At 32.5% G+C, this 11,831-nt stretch overlaps 1 protein-coding gene across 1 annotated transcript; it reads left to right on the forward strand.

Moving 5' to 3' along the window:
- The first annotated feature begins 1,237 nt into the window (after nt 1-1,237).
- Nucleotides 1,238-2,263, forward strand: LOC149232561 (thioredoxin-like protein CXXS1). The gene is made up of 2 exons (XM_089376517.1): nt 1,238-1,585; nt 1,739-2,263. Exons 1-2 carry the CDS (start codon nt 1,484-1,486, stop codon nt 2,021-2,023), a joined length of 387 nt encoding a protein of 128 aa, XP_089232643.1. The 5' UTR covers nt 1,238-1,483; the 3' UTR covers nt 2,024-2,263.
- The last annotated feature ends 9,568 nt before the right edge of the window (nt 2,264-11,831 follow it).

The following is an 11,831-nucleotide window of genomic DNA, read 5'->3' on the forward strand; positions in this document are numbered from 1 at the left end:
GTTAGTAATGATCTTGGTTTTACGCTGAGGGGAAAATGTCGAGATCACAGTTACATCCTTCAAGCTTGACAACTTAATTTTTTATATCCGGAAATTTAAATTTGATTTATAAAAATTGTATAATTTAATTGTTTCAGAAACGAAAGTAAGTTATATATATGTTGAAAACATATTTTAAATAAATGACAAACAAAACTATATTTTCATTAAAAAAATTATCACGAGAACTATAATGGCAAACAAAACTATAGTTTCATTAAAAAATTTATCATCAAAAGTCTCATGAGAGGTTATAATTTTTTTTAAGTGATTTAATAATAAAAACGCAACTTTATAAGAAGTTACAAATTCAAATTAAAATAATATATATATATATATATATATATATATATATATATATAATTTTAATAATTTCACAAATTAAATTATTGAAAAATTACAAATTTCTGATAAGATTAAAAAACTTGATACACCAATTAAATATTTAACATAATATAACAGTAATTTTAAAAATTATATTATATGTGTACCATCTAACTAAAATATAAAAAATAATATATATATAAAATCCCCATATAATAAATACAAGTATGGATATGTTCTTAAATTGGATTATGTTTAGTTAAAAGTTTGTATTTTTAAGGTGTAAGGAAACAGGTTAAAGGTTTAAGAGGCATCTTACAAGACCGAAGTTTGCCTTTGCAGAACAACGACTGGTAATTTCAGATGATGTCTTTTTCTAGCACTGAAAGTCTGCCATATTAGGGATTATTAATTGGTAATTTCATATGTCACAATTTTCCTTAATTAACAACAAAGTTTGTACCCTTATGTACCACCAACTGATAATTTCAGATGTCTTTTCCTTAAATAATAAGAAGGTGCCCTTCTTTACTAACGGTTAATTTCACATGTCAATCTTTTTCTTAAATAACAAAAAAAATTATCTCTTTATAAATCACTAGTTAATAATTTCAAGTGACATCATTTTCTTTAAATAACAGTGATAAATTAACTTTCATCGACACAGCTAATAATACCTCTCCCCAACTAAATTATAATAAATCTTTCTACTTGTAAAAAAAATCCCAATATAACCCTTCTAAATTCAATATATATAACTCCAATATTATATTAAAAAAAACAACGAATCATATAACAAACGCTTTATACTTATCCATAAGAAAAGAGCTCCTATCCATGAATGGATGACGATTAAAGAATATTATTAATAACTAAAAAAGCCGACTATCAAGTAACAAGCACACAGAACAACGCCCTCAGGCATTGGACGAAATTGAGATAATTTGTGGATAGATTATCCAGTGTCTCCTGCTGCTACTGCCTGCAGAAAAGACCAAAAAGCCCGCCTCGTCTTCCCTACAGAACACCCTCTTCTCTGCTCTGGTAACAATCCTGAGGTCTGCTACAAATTGCTCATACCAACCTCAAATAAAATCATCTAGCAAGCGCTTTGTCAGTCATGGATGCCCAGCAGCAGGTCGCGGGTTCGAGAGTTCTGGTGGTCGATTCTGACAAATCATGGGATATCATTTTGGGTCGAGCCCAAGCTCAAGCCTGCCCGGTCTGTCATCTCATAATTTTACTTGTTGCAGATTTCTCTATATGTCTACTCTATATTTCGTTATGGGTACCTTGCTGAAGACGCTGGTTTGTTCTTTCAATTAAATGTTTGGAGTTTTAATTTTCTTTATATAATGATTTTGGGGCATTGCAGGTTGCAGTGCATTTTACTGCAGACTGGTGCGCCCCCTCCAAATACATGGCGGGGTTCTTCGAGAATCTGTCGTTGCAGTATCCTGACATCCTGTTTCTGTTAGTTGACGTGGACGAAGTGAAAGGAGTTAAAGATAAAATGGATGTGAAGGCCATGCCCACCTTCTTATTAATGAAAGACGGTGTGCAGGAGGACAAACTAGTGGGAGCCAACGCCGATGAGCTGCAGAAAAGGGTGGCCGCTTTTGCAGAGATGGTCCGCCAATCCACCGAAGACAAAGCCTAAAGCCTAAGCCTGTAAATTTATCATTCCCTATATTTTGCAGAAGCAAAGGCTTAGTAATATAAATATATAGATCTCTTGTAATCTTCTTTACTCTCTATCGTTTTCAAAATTTCGGGTTCTCTGTATCCCAGGCAGAGTTCACTAGAAGATTTTGTATGGTTTGTTGGCTTTCAGATTTGGTTTTCATGCTTTCTAGGATAGTCATATTGACAAAAAAATATTTAGGGTTTGTGCATCTTATTTATTGAGAGTAGAGTTTGTGCATCTCAGTAAGAGGCTTATTTTACAAGAGATTTATTTCACAGTTTAATATTTGTACCGGGAAAAATTGAATTTTTATAATTTTTTTTACATTTTTATTAAATTTATATTTAAAATAAATTTATATTAATTTAATACATCCATATTTAAGATAAATCCATACTAATTTGATAAATATATCTAGTACATATTTCATGGCATGGCTGTAGAACACTTATTCAGCCAGAGTGATTTTCTGAGAGCCTCTCCCATGCCATTGCAATTATGAAATTTGTTTGCCATGTAAACCGATATTTCCTCCATTGGTCTGCAATTGTGGTTCTTCCATGAATTCTCTGAGATAATCACTGGTTTCGTGAATTCAGCGACAAGGCACAGTAGCATAACGATGAAATGTTAAGGCTCTTAAAATTTCCAAAATAACAGTAAATTTTCTCTTTTTTAAATTCTCCTTTCATAAAATTTATCATGAAAAAAATTATACTGTCAGTAGTAAATGATAAGTTATTATGGATTATTATTATTCACATACGCAGTTTACTTTTATATATATATATATATATATATATATTTATTTTATTATAATTATGTTTATTTTTATCAATTTTTTGAGTAGAATTTTTTATTTTTGCTTACCAAAGTCCAATTTCATAATAATCACTCACTAAACTATATCTCAAAAATATTATAAAATACATTTTATTTTAATAATATAAAATATATTTTAATTAATTATAATAAGAAAATATTTTTAACCTTTTAAAAGTATTTAATAAGTAACTGTAAAATAACAAAGCAAACAATGTACCATTGAGTACACATTATGAATTATGTTAATACCAAATTAAAATTAAAAAATATGCATATGAACAAGAAGCTATTTTCGAGGGGAGGAAAACAAAATCTTTATATTCACCCATGGAAACAACCATAGAAAAGGTTGAAATGGAGTGTTCAAGATGGCCTTCAAAAGAGGGTGAGTTTCTTTGCTCCTCAAATATAACTCTCTCACCTTTTCAACATTGATTTTAGTAAGGTTTCTTTTTTATGAAATTTTGATATAGAGGGGGAATATTGAGATTAAAATAAGTGGTTTAAGAGAAGGATTAAAATAAGTGGTTTTTAGAATCAAGATGGAAAATTCATGCAATATAACACTAGTAACATTAAGCTTTATCAATCCTAGGATGGGGTGCTCAAATCGAGAGAGGGTGGGAAGCAAGTTGTTGCCATTGGCTACATGCCCAAGGGACATCCTAGCACACCCCCATTATGGCTTAAATTCTTTTCATGGGAAAGGCATGGGAGCTCTCCACTAAACTATCCCACATCTAGTACATGCATCACTTCACTTGCAACTTTATTTATTCAGTGGATTCAAGCACATGCAAATGGATTTTCATATGAGGTGATCATCCGATCCAATGTGATTGGTTCTATGTTTCTATTCACTTTGGCAATTCACTTGTGGTAGATGAACACTATTTATCTCCTTCACGCAGGCGATATTAATACTCCAGAAGCAAGTTAAAAGCCTTTTATTCTTAGTTCTTGTTTATTCATGCATGAGTCCTGTGCAGTCTCAATGGAAAAGCCAAAAAGAATTGGCTCTTCCCTTCAACCCCTTCGCCTCTACCATCTTTAGCCAATGGTTGTGGGTAGCTCTTGAGCTCGATTAATGCCTTAGAAGAGTATCATCTAGTTGGTTTTCATGTAGGTAGACTCACAAAGTCAACTATATCATTTAGACTATAAACAATCCCAACACCCAAGAACTTAGGTTTGACTTTAACCTCTATATGCATGTTCTTAATTTTACCCTGATCTTTGATATGGTGTTCACTACAAGAAAAAATGACATTCGTGAGAGGCAAAAAATGCCATCATAAGCTCATTGGTGATGGTCAAAAGAGCCTTCAACACCAAAAATTGAACATCACCAAAGGTGGCGTCGCCAAAAATATAGGTGTTGTAGTGACATTCAAAGTCTGTCACCAATAATGATTTATAATAATGAATAGAGACCATCACCATTTCATATGAGCAATGGTGATGGACCATAGCTTCCATCACCAAAAACTGAACGTCACCAAAGGTGGCGTCACCAAAAGTATAGATGTTATATTGACATTCAAAGTTCGTCACCAATAATGATTTATAATGATGGATAGCGATCATCATCATTTCATATGAGCAATGGTGACGGACCATAGCCTCCATCACCAAAAGCTAAACATCATCAAAGATGGCGTCGCCAAAAGTTTAGGTGTTACGATGACATTCAAGGTCCGTCACGAATATTGATTATAATGGCGGATAGTTACCGTAACCATTTCATATGAACAACAACGATTTATTGTGATGGCTCTTTCATGGCCATCACTATTGGTGGATATATATGGTGACTTTTGTTGACCGTCACCAAAAGCCACATTTCCAGAAGTATAGGTGTTTTGGTGACATTCAAGGTCCATCACAAATAATGACTATAATGACGGATAATCACTGTCACCATTTCATATCAACAACAACGATTTATGGTTACAAGCCTTTTATGGTCGTCACTATTGATGTGTATATATGGTGGTGTATGTTGGCCATCACCATTTCATATTTTAGTGAACGTCGAAAAATATCACCAAAGCTCATTGGTGACAGTCAAAAGAGCTTCTGTAAGCAAAAAATGATCGTCGTCATTCCATATGGATATCAGGGAACGATGGAATTGAACCACCAACCTCCTGCTTCTAAAGCAAGTGCTCTTCCATTGAGCAAGCACCTTTTAAAGAATTAAACTTTTAAAAATTAGACCTTGAAACTTCATAAATTGTAAGTTCTACAACATTTAATAAATTAAAGTCTCAACAATATTTTACTAAACAAGCAAAGCAACATCAAAGTTGCAGGTCCCTACCTAATGGTTATGGAAGTTATGAAAAGTGGGTGGAGGGAAAAATAATTATGTGTAAGAGAATCAATATGTTCAGTTGAATACTCAATTAGTAGTGAAATTCTAAAGACATTTATAATCTATAAATGACCTATAACTAGCAAATGCACCAAATATTGCAAAGGAAATGTCATAATGGATAGCATATGGAAGAAGAACATTGATGAAGATAGATCCAATATGTTATAGGTTGAGTGAAAGAAAAATCTCAATGGTGTTGTTGTTTGGTTTTTAGATATCTGAATGATATCTAAAATTTTCTGCAAATGTAACACGGATCTCGGGAAACCATGAATGACATATGATAAAATTATATATAGATATATATATATATATATATATATATATATATATATATATATATATATATATATATATATATATATATATATATTCCCTTTACATAAACCAACATGCAATTTGGAATTTCACAAGTCCGCACTCAAAACATGACAACAACCAACAAATAAAAGAAATTCACTTGGACAAAAACCAATAGCTTCACCTTCATTCTTAAAGTGCTTCTGTTTATTTGAATTTGACTTCTGACACTATTTATCTGACAAGGAATCAAAATCATCGTTATTATTAAATTCATCCAACACAGACTTTGGAGATCCCACTGACATATGCATTTTTGTTGCCATGCCTGAAAACCATGGAGATCCATGTCTATAGTAGAATAAGATGTGTGTTTGCTGCTCAAGAACACATTCATTATTAACCATTGTTACATGACAGAAACCAAAGAGACAACACAATATCAACGTACACAAAATCCCCTATTGAAATATAATCATAACTTAGCTAATAAGTCTAAAAGAAGTTCTTAATTAATATACTTTTTATTTGGAAATTTGTTTCTTTATATTTAAAAAAGACTATTGTACAACACTTTTGTCTATTTATCTAGGCAATTATATCATGGCATATGTCACACGGTAGAAATATATAGTACCTAAAGTAAAGATACAAATCTGCTCAAGAAAATAGATTTAGAAAGGAGAAAACTATATGTTTGTCATTAAATCTTTAATTAGTTTAACAACAAACTAGTTGGAGTTTGAAAATCAAAATCATTCATAGGAAACGAACAGGACAATGGCCAAAGTCGCTTTCATACAAATAAATCTAGAGTCACTATTGTCATTGTAGATAACTAAAATTTGGGCAGTGGTCTAATAGTTAGAGCTTATTTGCAGGGAAGACTCATCAATGCTCTCATTTTTTTTTCCACGGTCTGTTGTGTCTCTAGATCCAAATTAGATAGCTTTTTATTTTGAAGTTCTATCTTTCAAGTGTTGATTTCTAGCTCACCCTTTAAAACACAATTCTACCACTCCATTTTATTTTGTTTTGTCAAGAGAATTGGTAGGAACTTCCCATCCTCTATTTTACATCAATCAATAACCATCCATCAATGATATAAAGAATAATAGATACACAACAAAGGCCAAAGACGCACTTGTTGTATACCTATGTTCTAGGAATCATCTGACCTCACTGGTGCAAAGAGCTCACCCTAAAAAAATAACATCCAGGTGAAATTTACAAAAAAAAAAAAAACAAGATCCAAGTAAACCATTCAAAATATGAACATCCTTTTAATCAATAAAATCTCTAACTTAAAATAAAAGTGGCCTAGAATTGAATGTTATATAAACCATGTCAAGTAACTAACATCGGGTGAAAAATATAGGCCATGCATATTGGATTAGCGAAATAATTGATGTGATAAAGCTCGAAATCAAACAGATGACTTGCAACTAAGAAACACAAATAAATGACTTACAACTAAGACATGAGTTTGCCCTTTCAACCCTGACGTTAAATAACTCTTCTTTATCTCATAGACCATTAAACATTTTTTGATACCAGGTGGAGATGGTATTGTAACATTAACCTCTAATAGAGTTTGTGTTCACGACTACTTCTCAAGATCTGCTCCATTACCAACATTTGGGGTTAGATAAGATACATGCAAAAACCATCAACATGAAAATGAGATCTACATCCTTGTAAAAAAATGGGAGGAAAAAAGAATCCACAAATTGAAACAGATTGTACGATAACTCATTCCTACAACATGATTATCCTATCATGAAAAATAAAAAAAAAATCATGAGAAATGTAGTTTTTGTCACATTTTGGCAATCATTTCCTTTTGCATATTCTATGACCAATTGATGAAAAAAGTTAGCTAGTGCTTGTCAACATCAAGATTATAGTAAAACATAAAGGAACCACTCTGACACATATAATCCTAAACATAATTATCTATATGTATAAGTATTTATTGAGGACATTGTATTTTGCAAAATTATGGAAGTAAAATCTTTGAAATAACACAATTTATGGTACCACTGCCTTACGAAGTCCATTCATTCGAGTATTTACAAAGTCCATTCATGCATTTCTTCAAAGTTCAAAATTCCAACAATTAACATGTAACCTAAAAAAAACTCAGATTTGAAAAGGAGATAACCCAAATATGTAGAGTATATATCTCACATTTATATATCCTAATTTCTAGACATTGAAATGACACTTTTAAGCATACTATTATGAATTCATCCCAAAATGCTAGAAAAAATTATTCATGGTTATTTTTGTTAAAAATGGAAACTAGGGCCAAATTCCACTTTGAACGGCTCCTTTGGGTAATATAATTGTGGCATTGAATTCCTCTTTTCGAGAGGACCAAAATCGATCTAAAGATCATCAAATTTGGATAAGTTGAAGAGGAATTTGAATTTATGTTTCTCTCATGTAAATTATTTAGGTTCGCCTCAACTATATGTGCCCTTAAGAAGATCAAAAGTCACGTCCCCTCAACTCCATTGAATTTTATATATAGAGAAGAATTCTCTCTTATTTGGGACACATCAATAAAAAGAAAAAGATATCTCTTTGGCAACAAAGATTAAGGAGGATAAATTATGTTTATTGTTGGGACTGTTTTGGTAAGGGGTTTGTCATAACAGGTCCGAGTTTGGAAGCAGTGCTTCGCTATGGTTAAGGACAATCTTATATATGGGTTGTGACTTGTTTCATATGGGACTTCTTCCTATAGTTTGGCAACAACTAGAAGATATTCTCACAGGTTGACTGCAGGCCTTGAATCACTTGCCCGGGAAGCTGAAATACAACAAAAAGTCGTTGACCTTATATGACAGTATTCAGGTGTGTATTGAGGATGACATGGAAACTTTAAAACAAGCTAGGACTACTACACATAATAGATCCCTTATAATAATAAGAAGGATGCACTCTTTACAGAATTCAAGGGCTGGAGTAGCATGCTTCAGAAGCCCTAATCCAGAACCACAAAGAGAATATCAACGATGACCTTAATGTGGTCATAAATCAGCTCCTTAAGCCAGCAAAAGGGAGAATCATGTGAAATAAGGAAGGTCGCAGTAGAAAGGAGGATTTTTGGATTAGTCAACTTAGAATGCAGTGGATTGTTGTTTCCCTAACTAGACCGATCTTGTACAACAATATGATTTTTCCTCTATGAACAAACTTCCCAGATTACAGGATTGAATGGATCTAAGAGAGGTGATGCCTGATCTTCATATTGGCAAGTTATTTTATATCTTTTACTCTCTCTCTTTATCTACTAAACATTTGATGATAATAATAAGAAGATTTGATCAAGGGTTTTCCCCATCTTGGGGTTTTTCCCTAGATTCAGCCATATTCTCGTGTCTTTCTATCTTGGCTTGTCTTTTGCATCTATCACTTATGTTATTTCATCAGTTACTATTATATGATGTCTAATGTGATTGGTAAATGGATTAATGGGCATATGGTTGAATCAAGTATCTTACCTAAGCAAAGAAGATGTTAACTGAAAATTAACATGATATTAGAGATTAGGTGAGTACAAGCCCAAGCTTAAAGAGATTGCAATAACTAAATAATTTCATTGATACCTCCAGCTCTCTGTGGCAAATGAAATCAAAGTTTAAATCTAGGTTATTTCTCAAGGCCTTCTTCAAGCCCTAATCAGTAAACATGGGCACGAATCCTAAGGATATTCAACTATTACGGGAAAAAGTTGGCAGACAACAAGGTATGTTCTTGTACTTTATAACAGTCCTACTCATCAAGCTTAAGACTGTATCATCATCGTAAGCTTATGGAAAGATATTTTCTATGATCCCTAGATGTAAGGTCAATCCTCTACAGATCTATGTTTGAAATCCTATTCTCATCTCTAAAGGATTGATCAAGTGTAGTAGATATCTATCTAAGATATATCGAATACCTCAGATAACAAGTATAGGCTTGCATTCATTCTATCATTACTTTGGAAGCTGATATTCTTTCCTAAGAAGTTATAGTCCTGGACATCGATCAAGAGTACCAAATCCTAGAGCAAGACATATTTCAGAAGGGTCTCAGAATCTAAAATTCCTCCATCAAATTCAGAGCATGATCACCATGATCATTGATTAGTATCAATTTCTCAACACCTTTTCTCTCTATCAGTTCCTTTGGTTTTGGAAGGATATTTTTCTTTGAAGATAGAAATTTTCTGCAATAGGATCAAGTCACTATGATGCCTTGCTTGAAGGATCGAATCATCTAACTTGTTGCAGCAATAAGGTCGAGGGATTGCGTAAGAGAAAAGATAAAGAACAGTCATATTCATCTCAAGAGACATATTATGGTTATGTTGGAGGTATCCCTAAAACAAGGTTATCGATAATATGAGCACTAGAAGGTTTGATTAGTCAACACTTGGCACTCAATGATCATTTTACACAATATCTTAGCCTCCATGAAGGTCATTGTTGCAGTGAAATTATAGTATATTGATGTTGGTGAAAGCTGCATTAACTATGCAGACTTGGTTATTATTATTTGGAAGGCTCATATCTGAACCCCATGGCATATTGAACTTGCTCGCTGACTGAAGCATGATAACCTTGTCATTAACATAACTCTATGTCTTCCTTGAGAGAGAACTGATTCATTATACCATCCTACAACTCGCAAGTTGATTTGCTATTAACTTTAGATACGTGTGAGCATGAAATTATAAATAAGTCATCTTTGTCAAGATTCTGACAAAGGTAAACTATATTAGCAAGACCAAGATGACTCTATCTAATAGAAAACAATAACACAAATGAGACTAAATGAACACATTCCACATAAAAATGGTTTTAAACTTTTATTGTTGATTATCTTACAATTGTGATAATTATAATCAACACATGTACCTATTGTCCTTTGATAACACTACAATTTGATAACATAAAAGCAATATTGTTGAAACAAAAACAAAATATTTACCACATGTAGAATTGCTTGCCAAGGCTCTCATCAGATTTGTAGTCATGCGTTTGTGAATTATTGTTATGACACTCACTATTTCCAAAGTAAGGAAAACATGGACAAAGATAAAAATAACTTGGTGAAGTTGAAGGCTCTATTTTCCTTATTAACATGTTCCTTTGACAAATATGTAGGTCATCTATAGGTCTTTGGGCACTTAGCACGGGATGTTAATTGGATGAATGAACAAGGTCAAATTCAGGATACTTCCTTATCTCCCTTAGCTACCCATATGAAATAGCTCTCTAGGTAGTTCCAAATGATTAGAACCTCTCATGTGTTCAAAGAACTTAATAGGACAACATATACTCTCTCAAAGGAAGGAGTGCAGTTGTAGGAGAACTAAGTTCTGGAGAAGGAATTAATTGGCGGTCATTTATCTTATTTAAGAGAAAATCATAATAGGTTCCACAAAATGGAGACCTTCCTTCAAAGCATTTATATCAAACTATAGTTTAACATATTTAATTTTCATTAAGAAGAGAAAGGTAATTTTATTGATGTCCAACAAATGATAAAAAATTATGCTAATGAGACTAGAATGTACAATCAATAATTACCAATCTATAGGGGTGTCCCGAGCTTCCCTGAAATCATAAAGGGAAACTTGTTTAGTTTTGTTAGAGTGCACTTGTGCCAAAATTTTAATTATAAATTTGGTTGCTCTTTACAGACAAATTCCAGACAAGTCTACCTGATATCCCACTTTTATCAATAAATGATACCCACATTTAGTGCAAAAACTACTAGTGGAGTTTTAAGGCCTCGTAGTAATTAGGGAAGTTGATTATTAGGATTAATTGTGACATCCTGTGTATTTTTAAAATGCCAATACACCATATATAATTCTTATGTATTTTAGAAACTCCAATACAAAATCAATATTACTAGGAGTCATCAAGGCCAACAAATATCTTCAACCATATAGTTGGCCTTGATGACTCCTAGTAATATTGTTTCCTTCACTAAATGTATATGTAACATGAATTCTACTCACATCAGTTGAAATTAGCAACAAGAAATGATAAAAATAGCATTTAGTATATTCCAATTTTAGTTTCTCCTTGAACTAGAATTTTGAATTAAAATTTGAATTTAGTCTCATGAGCTGCTTGGAAAATAATTAATTAATTCATATTGAGCTAATTAGTTGGAGAAATTCAAGCTAGAAGTCTTTGTGAAGTCATGCAACAGTTATCCCTTTGATTGAGGAGATTATCCCTTAATTAAGGAGATAAGGATGAGTTG

Source organism: Pinus tabuliformis, chromosome J (genome assembly GCF_031772625.1).
Source record: "Pinus tabuliformis cultivar Carrire ecotype Pingquan chromosome J, CPIR1, whole genome shotgun sequence".
In the NCBI taxonomy this organism is placed as follows: Eukaryota; Viridiplantae; Streptophyta; class Pinopsida; order Pinales; family Pinaceae; genus Pinus; species Pinus tabuliformis.